At 34.6% G+C, this 16,387-nt stretch overlaps 1 protein-coding gene across 6 annotated transcripts in view; it reads right to left on the bottom strand.

The window, feature by feature from the left end:
- Nucleotides 1–16,387, bottom strand: part of ROCK2 (Rho associated coiled-coil containing protein kinase 2) — a 134,104-nt gene that overhangs the window by 43,911 nt on the left and 73,806 nt on the right. For all 6 annotated transcript variants that reach the window (XM_018055646.1, XM_018055647.1, XM_018055649.1 and 3 more), the window contains exons 5-11: nucleotides 15,794–16,054; nucleotides 8,882–9,026; nucleotides 6,140–6,278; nucleotides 3,981–4,072; nucleotides 2,981–3,140; nucleotides 1,412–1,472; nucleotides 1,012–1,023 (exon numbers count right to left, since the gene is read on the bottom strand). In XM_018055646.1, coding sequence (XP_017911135.1) covers nucleotides 1,012–1,023; nucleotides 1,412–1,472; nucleotides 2,981–3,140; nucleotides 3,981–4,072; nucleotides 6,140–6,278; nucleotides 8,882–9,026; nucleotides 15,794–16,054 — 870 coding nt within the window. The remainder of the gene's footprint in view (nucleotides 1–1,011; nucleotides 1,024–1,411; nucleotides 1,473–2,980; nucleotides 3,141–3,980; nucleotides 4,073–6,139; nucleotides 6,279–8,881; nucleotides 9,027–15,793; nucleotides 16,055–16,387) is intronic.

The following is a 16,387-nucleotide window of genomic DNA, read 5'->3' as shown; positions in this document are numbered from 1 at the left end:
GAGCAAGCTCCAGGAGTTGGTACTGGACAGGAAAGCCTGGTATGCTTCGGTTCATGGGGTCACAAAGAGTTGGACATGACTGTGCAACTGATCAATTTTACCTCAAAAAAAGGCACACACACACACACACACACACACACACACACACAACCTCTTTATAATTTCCTATACTGTGCCAGGCACAATACTGTGAAAAGTTTTATCATCAATAACTCTTTTGGATTAATGATGGCTAATTAATTACAAGTCATCTTGCCATTCTTTAAATCTTCTTATAGACCAAATTTATCAGTCTTTAAAAAAACTAAAATTATAGAAAGTACTAAATAATCTATTTGGGGAGCATTACTGCCTTTCTAAAGGATTTAACTTTTTGAGTTACTTTTGTATTTTAGGTATAATGGTATGCACTTTACATTTATTGTGTCTTTAATCCTAACAAAAGCCATAAAAAGATGGGTAGTAATACATTTATTCAATAAAGAAACAGAAATCCTAAAAAGGTGAACAACTGGGCCAAGACAGCCAGCTAATAAGTGGCAGTGCCCTCAAAGACGTATTAGATTCCATGGACAATGTTTTTTCCACTATTTTTTCTAGTGATTAGGTTCTCCATGATTTCTTAAATATTTCATGTATCTTAAGAAAAACTGTATATTTCCCTAGTAAGGAAATATAGGGCAATGAATTCATCAAGTTCAACAGCTTTTGGCTGCTGCTACATTGGTATAACTTGATCACATGCTGATTAGTTATCACACGTTAATCAAAAATTCTTGCTGCTAGTTACACATCCTTAATAAACAAAACCAAGAAAAGTACATAATATATATTTTGAACAACAGATCCATAGGTGCAATAATGAAAAGAATACTTGGCAGAAAAAAAGGTTGGGAACTTCTCTCCTGGGTAGGTGTAGTACTCCAAATACTAGGTAGAATATGGTTATATCAAAACATCGCTAGAGTGATGAGATTTTCCCGTTTTTCAACATATTTGACATCAACATACCTCTTGACTCTCCTATTTAAAACAAAACAAAAACAAAAAATTAAAATGCTTGCTATGCTTTGTTAAATTCCTAAAACAAATTGTATCAAAATTACTCAATTTTTTAGTTTCTATAAGTTTTGAAGAGAAAAATATTTAGCATCCTTATTTATGTATCTACATGATTTAGCTTTGTATGGAGGTCACAAAATACTGTAACATCTTGATAAAATTATCCTTATCAGCCACTGGATCTCATACCATAATACTCATCAAATAAATGAATCACTTCAGTGTTATACTGAACTGGATTGCAACAAGGAATGCCATCTGAAAGTAACATCAAGTGAACTTTTAAAATACATGGATATTACTAAAAGTATTTGAACATGTGATTAAAGTAGTAAAAATTTACACATACTTCATTCTTCCTTGATTGTATTGAGTCATTTTCTTTACAAGATGGAGAATCACTTAGTAACCTAGAAGGAAAGGCAGGAGATTCTTTTGCATGCCATTTTAACTCATTTTCTGATATCAAGTTATCCTCAGAATTAAATTTTCTTTCTTTTCACTTTGAACATATTTTAAGTGAAGTACTATTTCCCCCTCTTAACGTTTATACCATTTTCAATAATTAAAAATGCTATTTCTTGCTTCTCACCCTTAAGCCAATGTTTTAGTCTTTAACACTGTTGAGACTGGAGTCACTAAACAGAACCATATTTTTTCCCCCTCTTCACCTCATTTTGAGTTCCTATTTTATTCTTCTTTTCTAGAAATATTCTGAAATATTCTGAAATATTCTCTGCTCTTTTTCAAATACAACATCTCTGATCTCCTGGTCTTAATACATAAATCATCACTTCCATTTAACTGTCAGTTTCTCTCTTAACTGGGTCGTTCCTTGCTATGTATGAACATGCCTGGATTTCTGCTGTACTGATGTCTTCACTTTTGTCAGCATTACAGCAGTTTTCAGAACCTTATCTTTAATAGGATGAACAACTCATCTTGGTTTGCACTGATTTTCCTAATTTTAGCATGAAAGTCCCATAGCACATCCTTGGAAACCTCTTGGTCCCGGGAAAACCAAAACAGTTGATCACCCCAACCATTACAAACATGGAAGTATCAAAAATTTCTCAAACGTCTTTAACATTTCATTTAACTACTTAACAGTTTTCAGCAGCTCCTCACTTCCTGTCAAAGTAAAAAGTCCCTTAGCACAATACACAACAATCATCTGTTCCATTATGCTTCCCTCACACTCTAACTCCAGTCTATTTTCTAATCTTATACCCAACATTCGTTCCAGTTGAGCAATATTTATTGAATGATCTTATGCCAGGCTCTGCACTAGATGAAGGTATTACAGGCAAGAAAATAACAGTTCCATTAAATTCTCCAAATGGTTATAATACAGTGATACATACCATGTTTGAAACCTACTGGACTATATTGCTCTGCTCCCAATGTATGCTTAAATTTCAAAGTTTTGCTTCCACTATTCACCTCCCCATCACATTCACCTAACCTCCCTACATCTCAGCTACTCAAAACCCTTTTTTATCTTTAGACTTGGTTAAAATGCTATCTCTTTCTTGAGGTCTTACCTGACTTCCCCCTACACTAGCCCCAAAGAGATCTGGCTTTTATTTTTCTTCTGAAATTAGAAGAATTATGATTCTCAGATCTTCTTGGTACCTTTCTTAAGGCTCATATCACATTCTACCCTTCACTATGACTATATAATTCTCCTATGTCCCTTAATAGTTGACAGACTCCCTCAAAAGCAGGTGTTTGGTCTTCAAACACACAACACTGCCTTACATTCATTTGTAAATGAATATTATATATAATATTCTTTGAAAAAAAATCTCAGTTTGAAACAAATTAACACTTTATCTTCTATAATTCAGAGTCCTGAAGTAAGACAACTCTTTACAGCTAGATGTTGAAAACAATAAAAATATAACAAATCACATACAAATTTTCTCTATAGTAGGTAAATCCTATAAAAGGTAGCTGATTTCCCACAAAAGCCTTAGGAATTGGGAAGGTTTCTACATCTCCTTTATCATCTTCAATGTCATCAAAATTGCTGCTGTCTATGTCACTGCTGAGTTCAGGTACCACAGGAGCAGCAGCTATTAAAAGAAAAGAAACACATTGTTTAATAATAATATATACGATTTAAAAAGACAGAAACCACGCCTGTTCTGTTTATATTAGTTATTACAGATTATTAATGTTATATTGATATTAGCACACTACATAAATATTAAATACATTACATATTGATATTTGATTAGCAAACAATACTATATTGTCACGATTTACTATAGAAAATTTCAGTGACAGATTTACTATTTTATCATTTCGAAGAACTGAAGTTCTGTGTTTTATCATTATATTAGATAATGATAATTGGTTTTAAACATAGATGAATTAGTCTATGCAAGGCAGTATGATATTATTCTAGGTATTAAACTTCCAAACAGCAATAACTTGCACATACATTCTTTAGTTTCCATAAGTTTTCTACTGCATCTTTAAGAAGAAATATTTCTTACTCTTAAAACAAATTAATGTAAATACACATGCAGTTTAAATGAACTCCTATGCTTACCCTAGTCTTCACCAGAGTACTCTCCATGAGCAACTAATTATTGATTTATTAATTCAAACAGGAATTAAAGAATTATATTTCCCCAATTCTGAAAATTATTGAGATCCATAAAACTTAGCATGGCAAATTAAGAAACCTATAATGTTTATCATAAAAGCACTGGGAAATAAAGACATACTAGTTTGCTAAGATACTGAAATAAGATTTAGTTACACAGCTTCAAAATGAATTGAAATACAACCTCTCAATTTAAAAATTACTATTAAGAGTACCAGACATGCTTTTTAAGTCAGAAGAGGATTCAATTTATGAGATTTAAAATGTGATGAAATGAAAATATTTAAATTTATTGACTTACTCTCTCTTATGTTATCCCAATTCCACTGATCATTCTTAAAGAAAGGATGTTGTTTGATTTCTTCTACTCCATTTCTTCCAAGGCGTACCTCCCTAAATAATGCAGTTAAACATTCTATTATAAAGAGTAAGATTATAAAAATACAAAAACACTCTTATCTCAATGAAGTTCAGAAATGAGTTTTAAAAAGTTGAAAAGCTTCAGCTTAAATACTGCTCAAAAATAAGCAATCTAATTTTACATCATGTGATCTCTCTAAATAATGAATGTCATAGAAAAGAAATTATGTTTCTACTTGCACTTTGTGTCAAATGAAAGTACAGGAGGCTTTCAATTAAACAAGTCACTGGCCTGTGGCAAAATCATATGACCAATTTTAGGGCATAAAATGAATGGAGATCTAACTTCTGGCACAGAAGAATTTTTCTAAAACCTCTATAATAAAAATGTTATTTAAAAAACCCTCCCCCCTTCTTTTAAAAAGAACTCACATACTGTGCTTGAAGCTATCCATATTCACTCTGGATAGACCTACATCTATATTAAATGTAAGTTAAATATAAATATGTATTGCATTTATATTAAAACTGTCAATCTGAATACAAGAAAAATGTTGCTAATAATTTCATTCTTTGACTTTTTGAGTCTTCAGTGAAGACTATGTGGAAATAATAAGCAATTGTGCCCCTGGAGCTAAGTTTAACAAAAACAAGAAAACCTGTAAAGTTTATAGAAGGAAGTACTCCTAGCCACACTAAAGGCATTAAATTCTTTTCAAACTATCTTTTCTCCACCTACAATCATTCTTTAGAATGCAACTACCACCAACCATAAATCACTAAGGCTAGTCTTTCATGAATGGTACCTCTTTCATTAACACATGCTATATATCCTGTTTTATATTTTACCTTTCAGCGCAAATTATAATCATTCCTATCAACTCCACCTAGTCCTCAAAGCAAACATTACATAATATTTATTTTGAGTTTATCACCATGAATTGTTCATTATGTAATTAATGAAGTTTTACTTTACAAATGATTGATAAATGAAAAAGATTAAAATAATGAGGAAAAATATAATTTTCTGCTTTGTATGGAAAATAAATAATTCACAGTACTTAGTTTGACAAAAATGAAGGAAACAATTCTTAATAATGGAAATATACCCCATGTGACATTTCTGGGGATCAAATTTGCAACTCAAGTAGGTCAATTTTAAAATGTATAGCCCAGAAATCCATCTTTAAGATTTTATCCTACAAAAAGTATTCAAAGAGAAATGTATGAGAATGGTCACTATAGTACTGCTTGTAACAGCAACTGGCAAACAAACAATAAGGCGTGCTCAGGAAGACAGCATCACAGAGCAAGAAATGTCCTCAGTTATCACCTAAATCTGATCCCATCATATTTAGAATGAGTAAAATTGTTTCCCCAGAAAGTAAAATAATTTCCCTAAAATCATAAAGCTAGTGAGTTAAGTCTGGTCCGAGGTGGAAGCACCAACGTGTATGCGCTGGCCCTTTGACAGGATGACTCCTATCACAAACGTAAAGTGGGAAACCAGAAAAGACTAGACAGGGCAAGGGAGACACTTTAAGGAGCTTTCCAGGCTTCTCTTTTTTTAAGGCAGGTTTCACAATAATGTTCATCTATTTTAAGAAATATAGAATTTTCAGGATGGACTTGCTTATATTCAAATGCAAATTAAAAGGGTCTGGGAAGGAGGCACTGCAAAGTCAAACACAGTTTTTAAGATTATTAACTTTTGAGTATTTATCTGCACAAAATGGTCTTCTCTCAAATGTTGTACAGTCAAGAGCGATGTGGCTCAATCATTTTAAAGGATAAAATGTGAAAAATACAGAAGTTTTCTTTTCTCTCAGATGCATTATTTTACCAAGTTTTCTTTTTAGATATGAGGGTTAAGATCAGAGTTGGATTACCATCAGGCTGCACATACAAAATGACAAGGGTAACCCAATTCCAGGCTAAGCAGTAGGAAAAGGCTAAACCAGAATTAAATGCAAGTTGGATAAAAAGACTGATTTTATATGTGCATATATAACAGTTTGGTAAGCTTTCACTTCTACAAATCTAAAAGCTAAAAGGATTCTCTACAAAGAAATCTCTATAAAGAAACTTAATGTATATTACCTATCTGTTAAGAAGGCACAGATGAGATTCTTCGCATGTTTAGAAATTTCTGCATCTTCAGGGAAACATAGTGAGTTTTTATGATCCATAATTTTGCTGTATGTTCCTACAAGTGAATCTGCATAAAATGGAGTATCCCCTAAAGTACCAAGAAAGAAGACACAGAGTGTAACAGAGAATGCAAATTAAACATTTTTTACCTAATATTTAAGTACATTTAGATTTATCACATGCATGTAAGAAGGAAATGTCTATGGGACAGGAATCTCAGTCAAAACAAACATGCACACACCAAGAATATATTTGAATTTTAACCATACCAAATAGGCCAAAAACTTTTAAGATCAAAATAAAATCAATACTAACTGTACAATGTGTTGGGTAATACAGAGCGAGAAATCAATTTACTGAATAATTTAAAAGATTACTAAGTGCCATCAGATCAGTTAGAGCCTTTTAATGCTTCAGCTAAATCAAACTTTTGTTATATAATACAGCAGTCACCAACCACAAGTGGCACTTTAAATTAATTAAAATGAAATAAAATTTAAAAATTCATTTCCCTAGTCACATTAGCTGTATTTCAAAAGCCCAACATGGCAGGTCCCCACCATACTAAATGGTGCAGACATAAGCCACTTTCATCACAATAGCCTGGACAATGCATCTCTAAGAGTCAGATCAGCCTCATTATTTTACATACAAGGAAGCCAGGCCCAGATAGATGACATGTGATTTGCCTACGAGGACACACAGCTAGAGCTGAAAACGCCAAAATCAGTCTCCAAATACAGTGTTCCTGCCAACTGATGACTATGATAAAGAGGCACTGAAACGAGTGTCAAGACTTTCAAAAAAGTTCATAGCATCATTTTGGCCAGTACTCAAAGTCTAAGCGTTAAAGGCCCTGCCAGTGGGCTTCAAATTACCTTAGTACAAACCAGACTTCCCCAAATCAGTAAAAAAGAAGTGCTCAGATAGTTTTTGTTTTCCAAGGGTAGTAGAGGAGAGTTTTGAATTCAAGATTTTTCTCGTGTGATTTTTCACTGCAGTAGACTCTTTGAAGTGAAGTCACTAGTGCCAACAAACCTGATGAGTGAGCACCAGAGTATGCTCAGAACACTGCAAATCAGTGGCACTCAAACTCATTGAGCTTTCAGAGCTGAAAATGCTAGCAGGTGTATAAATGGTCTCTTCAAATAACCCAGGTGATTTCCCCCAAAGTATATTATTTTTTAAAACTCTGGGAGAGTCTAGGCAAATGATGGAATATATTCCACTTTCAAAATCCTACAAGACGCACCTAATAAACCATCAGACAGGGCCCAGACATGGGGAGAACAGACAGCTAGCTAAGAGAATACAGTGTGTACAAAGAGACCCACTGCAATGACAAAGGCCCAGAACAAAGCAAGTCACAGTAGGACATGAGACTTAGCACAGCAAGGCCAACAGTACACGTACACATATGGTCATCAAGAGAAAGCATTTTAACTACAAAAAGTTCTAGGACCAAGGGTTACCTAATTTTGTACTGAGATTTTTTTTTTTTTTTTAAGCAATAGCCATATTCAATCATTATACAGATTTTATAGATTTCCACTACCAATTTCTTTCAGAGTCACAGAAAAGAAATTCTCCAAGTTCTAACATTAATTCACTCTAAATTCTTATGTTATTTGCCTTAACACATTTGCCTCTAAAGTAGATTTTGCTACATCTCCCCTGGGCTGCCCTCATAGCTCAGTTGGTAAAGAATCCGCCTGCAATGCAGGAGACACCGGTTCGATTCCTGGGTTGCCAAGATCTGCTGGAGAAGGGAAAGGCTACCCACTCCAGTATTCTTGGGTTTCCCTTGTGGTTCAGCTGGTAAAGAATCCACCTGCAATGAGCGAGACCTGGGTTTGATCCCTGAGTTGGGAAGATCCCCTGGGGAAGGGAAAGGGTACAGACTCCAGTATTCTGGCTTGGAGAATTCCATGGACGGTATAGTCCATCGAGTCTCAAAGAGTTGGACACGGCTGAGCAACTTTCACTTTCACCCCTCACCCTAAAGCCATTGCTTTCCTTGGCCAGAAGATATTTTTATGACTCTAGTACTTAGGAAGAAGAAATTTTAAAAATGAAATCTATGGTGTAAAGAAAAATTTTGAAATATCTGAGCATTTCAAATTTTGATGTGGCCAAAGTAAAAAAATTATTTAACTTGTCTCTAAGTTTTCTGAGATGGAAATACTATTATAAAATATATTTATCTTGATAGTCAAATGGTCAATAACCATATTTGACTGGAATTATAAACCAAATATATATACAAGTAGCAAATATAAGAAACATAGTTTACAAAAACTAATTACATAATTACATAAACTGAATATTTTCAGTTCCTTATTTACAACAAAATACTACTGATTAAGAAAATATTAGAATGAAGGCCCACTGCAGCTGTAAATTTGCTTCTTGTTCTAGTATTTTCTTAATCAAAAAGGTCTATGGAAAGAATATTTCCTAGCAGTAAACTTGCAATTCCTTTCATATTCTACTCAATTATTGTACCAGCATGAGGTTTCAATTTTCCAATCAACAATCTGTCGTATCAGACACTACCAATTCAAAGGTTTAAAGAAATTCTACTTTCTCCTTAGAACACAAGCAATTAAATTTTTTTACAGTCTCACATTCTTGACTTAGAACTAAAGTGTTGTGAGATAGGTTTTAAAAAAACAATCCGAGTTTACTTACCCACCAGCATCTCAAAAAGGAAAACACCCACGGACCACCAATCACATTCTCGCCCATAGTAACCATCACCCCCTTGTGATTTCAGGACCTCAGGTGATATATAATCGGGTGTTCCAACTGCTGTATCACAATGCACCATGCCTGTCTAGGTAAAGTGCAAAGAGAGGAAAAAAGATGTATATAAAATGTGAGTAAACACACCCACATATAAGCAAAACTAATCCATTTATTATTATTTATACAGTGACTACCCACTGCTACCAACAGACCTTCACTGCTGACATGGTTTTGGGAGGACAGAGGATAGACGCATTATGAAATGCATAAAAATGTATGGATTATGGGAGATCAGTGATAATTTTCCAACTCTAAAATATTAGAGGCTTCATCAATGAAAGAAGGAAAAGGTGGTTAACTTCACAGGGATTCCATGCAAATCAACATCTTCTCTTTCTTACCCTATTAAGGAGTTAACAAGAGAAGTACAAAATGTGGTCTTAATGCACCTGACTGGGGAAAAGAAAAGAATCATGAAAGGAAGCTTTAATATTTCCAAAGAAACTGCAGTGATTAAAACTGCAAAGGCCCCAGCTTTGGAGGCTGGATAAAGAAATGGTTCCTATTATACCCAGAAAAAAATGGAAGAAATAGACCAACTGTTTAAATCAAAAGATCTTAATTGTTTGAAAGCTATACCTCCAAGCTGCACGTTTAGAAATGTGGAGCTGCAGCATCAAGGTATTTGGCAAAATGATAAAAACACTCTTTTCTGTGTTTAGTTTCCATGAGTAATAATAAAATTCCTATCTGATGTCTTTCTGACAAGAACCACTGTAGATAATACCTATGTGTATATTTATTAGGGTTGTCTGTCTGTGGGTATATGCTGCAAGATTAAATCACGACAGTATATAGAAGTGTGGTGCTAACTAATACCCATTTACTTCCAGCTATGTACAAACATGCAAAAACTTCACAGATTAAGTTAAATGCCCTTCATTTTCTCTAACTACCTAATTAAAAAAGTGCGTCACCTACATTCCTAATAAATAAGCTATATAAACTAGCAAACTACTAAGTACTATGACCACCTTGGAAAACAGAAGTTCAGTGTATTTTAGAAACATGATTACTTAAATGTTTTTATTTAAATGCAATAAAACACTATATATGGGAAATTAATTTCAAAAGCAATCTTTTCATTCCTTAAAAATCAGCAAAAATAACTCAATGACTTTATTTTCCCAAGTATACAGCAAACAGAGATCATTTGAGTTGAATATAAATAAAATAAAAAATTAGGAAATAATTGAGCAAATTATGATGGCAATATTCTGCATGGGTTACTATTTAGGATAAAAAATGAAGATGACAGTGCCTGACTACAAAAAGCAGGACATAAAATTAATTTTTATCATTAACTACCTTATATTTGACTTCTACCAAAGAAAAAATTCATAAAGACTTACTAAGGTAAATAAAATCTCTTCATTTCACATGTATCCATGTAAGTCAGACTTCCAAAAAATGAATCTCGTGACACTTAAATAGCTAAAACCTGGTCAGACACAAAAGTGCCACTAAAAGAAAAATTGTTTAGCATTCAAAGGTTCAGAGGAATAAGAGAAAAGGATAAGAAAAGAACTGGCGAACAAGTTAGGCTTCAAAGGAATGAGAGTTGGTATGGCAGCTTAGGAAAAAAGAGCAAAAACAAAGGGACAAGAATGACTTTACATAAAGTTCAAGAAATGCAGTAAAGTGCAGTCAGCTAAATGTAAAACTTCACATGATGAAGCTGGAAAAGGAAAAGATGGAGATCAGTTTGAATAACTGCTTATTTGTAGAAAAGAAACACTCTGGTAGGACTAATTAATTTTTACACGGTAAACTGTTACTGGTACCCTGTTTTCCAAATTTTAATATTTCAACCACCATCTTTGGCAAGCATACTGAGGGTTAAAAAAATTTTTTTAAATAAACATTTGGGAAAGATGGTGGCACTAGTGGTAAAGAACCCACCTGCCAACACAAAGGTGAGTTAGATCCCTGGATCAGGAAGATCCTGGAGTAGGAAATGACTACCCACTCCAGTACTCTTGCCTGGGAAATCCCATGGACAGAGGAGGCTGGTGGGCTACAGTCCATGGCGTTGCAAAGAGCTGGACATGAGTGAAGGGACTAAGCACACACGCATTTAAAAACTATCTCATGGGGCAAGTTCTCAAATCACATAAATGTAAACTTTATATTTACGACAAATCTCTGATTCTCTTCTAAAGAAATACAGGAAGAACAAACTACAAACTAAGAGACTGGTTTACCTACAGGGGGTGAGTGGGAAAAGGGTAGAAAGAAACAATATAGAACAGGACAGGGATGGGGTGGTGAGATAAGGAGGGGGTGATCCTTCTCTGAGGATGTAATTTGTACAGTTCCGACTCTTACACCAGAGGAATGCTTCACATATCCAAAAAATAAATAATTAAAATCAACTGGATGTATGGAACACAAACAGTAAGAAATGGACCTGTTTCATAAATTAATAACATAACCACACCCAAGAAGGTAGAGAGGAAAGGAACTGACCTAGGTTACCTTGGAAAACAGCTGTAGTGTATATAATGAGAGCCAGGTTTCTCACTATCCAAAAAAGTAAATACAAAAAAGAAAGGAGGAAGTCTAGAATGAATCCTGTGCTGTAAAACTAGAATCAGAAGTATCATATGAACTCATAATTTTGAATATACTTCATATACAGACTGGTAAGTACAGAATTAAATATGAACATGTATGTGCACGTGAGTTAGTATAGTATATACAACATACACATGTCCACTTACAGGGTCTAGAAGTAATGACACCCCAAAAGCAATGAATACATCTAACACCCAAATACTCATTTTTAAATACCATTCTTGAATAAAAGGAATTAGAGCTTCTTCGAGAAGTATTTGTTTTCAGGGCTGGGACACAGAAAATACAAAATAGTGTTCAACCTCTTACAGTATAAAGAAAGAAAAAGAAAAGAAAATGCTCCCCAGAGGATACATGTTAAAAAGCTAGAGGAGCCAATTTAAAAGACTTCACAAGATAAGCAAACTTTCAACTGAGTTTCAAAGTGTGAGTGGGAACTTGCCAAGTACAGTGTATTCAATAGCATGTATTAGATTGGTGTAAATGTAGTTGCAGTTTTGGATCATGAATTTTAAAGCATCATAATTAGGCTCAAACACATCTTTATTAATCAAAATAGGACGCATTATAATCAACACATTTTTGCCAGTGAGAATTAAGTTTGTTTATTCCTGTGGCGTAAAAATGCATGCCTTGTGAATCAACGATCTCTTGGAAAGCATTTTCTGCCTCCTGCTGGTTGTGGAAGCATTTTCTCTACAAAAAGTTTCAAGATGCTTAAAGAAGTGGTAGTTGTCGAAAGGTCAGGTGAATTACGGTGGATGAGGCAAAACTTCATAGTCCAATTTGTCAACTTTTGAAGCATTGGTTGTGTGACGTGCAGTTGGGCACTGTTGTAGAGAAGAATTGGGCCCTTTCTGTTGACCAATGCGGCTGCGGGTATTGCAGTTTTCAGTGTATCTCATTGATCTGCTGAGCATACTTCTCAGCTGTAATGGTTTCACCAGGATTCAGAAAGCTCTAGTGGGTCAGACAGGCAGAAGACCACCAAACAGTGAGCACGACCTTTTTTGGGTGCAAGTTTGGCCTTGGGGAGTGCACTGGAGCTTCTCAGTCCAACGACTGATGTGGTCGTTGCTGATTGTCGTACAATATCCATTTTTCATTGCACGTCATAATCCGATTGAGAAATGGTTTGTTGTAGTTGTGTAGAATAAGAGATGACACTTCAAAATGACCATTTTTTCTGATTTGTGGTCAGCTTACAAGGCACACACTTATCGAGCTTTTCACCTTTCCAATTTGCTTCAAGTGTCAAACGATGGTAGAATAGTTGACATTGCTCTTTGGCAACTTCTTGTGTAGTAGTTGTTAAAAGTGGATCAGCTTCAATGATGGCTCTCAATTGGTCGTTGTCAACTTCCAATGGCTGGCCACTGTGCTCCTCATCTTCAAGGCACTTGTCTCCTTTCAAAATTTCTTGAACCACCACTGCACTATATGTCTGTTAGCAGCTCCTGGCCCAAATGTGTTGTTGATGTTGCGAGTTGTCTCCACTGCTTTACAACCCATTTTAAACTCAAATAAGAAAATCATTTGAATTTGCTTTTGGTCTAACTTCATTTCCATAGTTTAAAATAAATACAAAATACACAGCTAGTAATAAGTCATTAAAAAATACATAAAGCGAGAAATAAGCATTAAAATGATGTATAACACAACCACATTTATTTATGTATTCCAGTATCAACTGGCAAAGTTTAAAAAAGCAAAATGGCAATTGCTTTTGCACCAACCTTATATAAAAGCCAGGAATCATGAAATACCATGGGTATAAAAGAAACTATTTAAGACCTCTGAAACACAAGGTACAAGAGAACAAATGACAGAGAATGAAGGTAAAACACTAGGTAGGGATTATATCACCTTAACAGGAGGCTTCAGGTAACTAAGTAAGGAGTTCCAACTTTATTTAGTGATAGAAATCTACTAAAGGGTTTCAAGCTTGAGAGAAACATAAACAGGTATGCATTTTCAAAAGCTTCCTCAGAAGTACTTTATCTTATATGGATCAGATAATGTGTGCTTGCTGAATACATCTAGTGTTTCATAACTGACCAGAAAGTGTCATAAATCGAAAGATTTACTGCAAACAAAAAATGGTCAGAGGATTTAGCATAGTCGATGAAGCAGATGTTTTTCTGAAATTCCCTTGCTTTCTCTATGATCTAATGAATGTTGGCAATTCGATCTCCGGTTCCTCTGCCTTTTCTAAACCCAGCCTATATATCTAGAGGGCTTCCCTGGTGGCTCAGATGGTAAAGAATCTGCCTGCAATGCAGGAGACTCTGGTTTAATCCCTGGGTTGGGAAGATCCGCTGGAGAAGAGAATGGCAACCCACTTCAGTATTTTTGCCTAGAGAATTCCCTGGACAGAGGAGCCTGGTGGGCTACAGTCCATGGGGTCGCAAAGAATCAGACACGACTGAGCAACTTTCACAGCTGGAAGCTCTTGGTTTACACACTGCTAAAGGCTAGCTTGCAGGATTTTGAGCATAACCTTGCTAGCATATGAAATGAGTGCAATTTTCTGGCAGTTTGAACATTCCTTGGCATTGTCCTTCTTTGGGACTGGAATGAAAACTGACCTTTTCCAGTCCTGCAGCCACTGCTGAGTCTTTCAAATTTGCTGACATACTGAGTGCAGCACTTTAACAGCAACATCTTTTAGGATTTTAAATACCTCAGCTGGAATTCATCACCTCCACTAGTTTGTAGTAGAGCTTCCTAAGGCCTGCTTGACTTCACACTCCAGGATGCCTGGCTCTAGGTGAGTGACCACACCATCATGGTTATCCTAGTCATTAAGATCTTTTTGGTATAGTTATTCTGTGTATTCTTGTTACCTCTTACTTACTAATAGCCTGTAAGAGCTTATAGTATACACATTACAATGGCTATGTATTAGAGAAAGAGAATAAAACAAAAACAACTGAAAGGGGGAAAGCATAATTTTAAAAAAAACCAAATGAGGTCTTTGTGTGGATAACTAATACAATAAGTTGTGAGCCAAGGAACATAATTAACCACATGTACCTGAATTAAAAATAGTAAACAAAATTATATATACCATCTTTTATTTTGCCCTAGAGACAATTTAAGATATTTAAACAGCTGAATTTAGTATTTACTTACATGCTTGTAAAATAATTTCATAAACACCATATTCTGACCTGTTCCACACTTGCATAGTCAACATCTTTCTTTCCTTAACTACCTTTACCCATCCTAAAACACAAGGTGTGATTTTTTTGGCACCCTCCCAAAGGTTCTTGGTTTAATGAAAATCAGAGCACACTTGTGGAAGTGCAACACATAAATATCATTTGTTATGTATAATAGACATTAAAAAATTTAGTATTCTATTAGATAATTATTTCATTTTCATTAATTTTCACTGGTAATCACTTTATACTACATAAACACCACAAGAGGGAGCTTTGGTCCACCTACTAAACACTGATTAATGTATGCAGAACACAAACATAGTAATACTCTATGAAGAAGACCAGAGAACCCAAGAGATGTTACATTTTAGCTGGGTAGACAGGGCATACAAACCTAGATAGAAAAAAGTGGCCTGTGAAGTACAGCATGAATTCTAAGTGAGTAACATTATGGACATTATGACAGAGAGTGATCGGTCACGTTAGCATTATCAAAGAAAACTTTCCACATGAGGTAAAAAAAATCAGAGCTGAGCTTGAAGAATATGGATCAATAAAATATGACAATCAATAAAAGTGAATATCAAATAGGTGGCATAAATAAGTTGAGAAGTCAAGAGGAAAAAAAAATCAGCTTAATTCCAAATAAAAGTCTTGACAAGATAATTAACAAGAATACATAGAAATAAAACATGATCTCTCCCAATCAGGAATTACCGCCAGGAATTATAGCACACTTACAGAGAGATCATTATAAACATGAACTAGTTTTGACTGGTAGCAAATGTTTGTCAAAATGCTATGAGGAAGATGATTACTTATCTGAGTTCTTATTACTCTTGAATTCACCAAATCTACAAAGTATTCTATAACTAGATGAATGATTTAGTAAAGGAAATGTTTTGATTTAGATATTTTATTATCTTGTTTGAGTCATTACATAGTAAAACTAAATTTCTATTTTTTTTTAATTATGAAGTCTAGATATGTTGTTTTCTTTTTGTCTCTTAAAAAACTAGCATTAAAAAAAAAAAACTCGCTTGTTACTTACTTCATCCATCTTCATACATGTGCCAAAATCTGCTAATTTTAGATGCCCATGTTTATCCAAGAGCATGTTGTCAGGCTTCACATCTCTGTGAATTAAACCCATGGAGTGTATGGCATCCAAAGCAAGAACAACTTCAGCAGTATAAAATTTGGCCCATTTTTCAGGTACATCATAGTTACTCATAAGGTTTACAAGGTCTCCACCAGGCATGTACTCCATTACCATGTACAGATACTTATCATCTTGAAAGGCACAAAAGAGCTGGAAAACAAAACAAGAAGGAAAAAAAGTTTAAAAAAAAAGAAGAGGGACTTCCCTGGTGGTCCAGTGGCTCAGACTCTGCACTCCCAGTACAGACAGCCTGGGTTTGATCTCTGGTCAGGGAACTAGATCCCACATGCCACAACTAAGACCCAGTGCAGCCAAATAAATAAAAATATTAAAAAAAAAAGAAAGAAAACTAGAACTGTTAACAGAAAAAAAACCCAAAATCAATACTGCTATTGAAAAAGACAAATTACTATAAAACCAACACAGAGTTAAACTTTATGAAATCTTTGACTTTAGATCTGGATATCTTTAATGGAGAACCAG

Source organism: Capra hircus, chromosome 11, assembly GCF_001704415.2.
Source record: "Capra hircus breed San Clemente chromosome 11, ASM170441v1, whole genome shotgun sequence".
Lineage (NCBI taxonomy): Eukaryota > Metazoa > Chordata > Mammalia > Artiodactyla > Bovidae > Capra > Capra hircus.
Note: the sequence above shows the minus strand (reverse complement) of the source record. Positions and strands in the feature narration are given on the sequence as shown.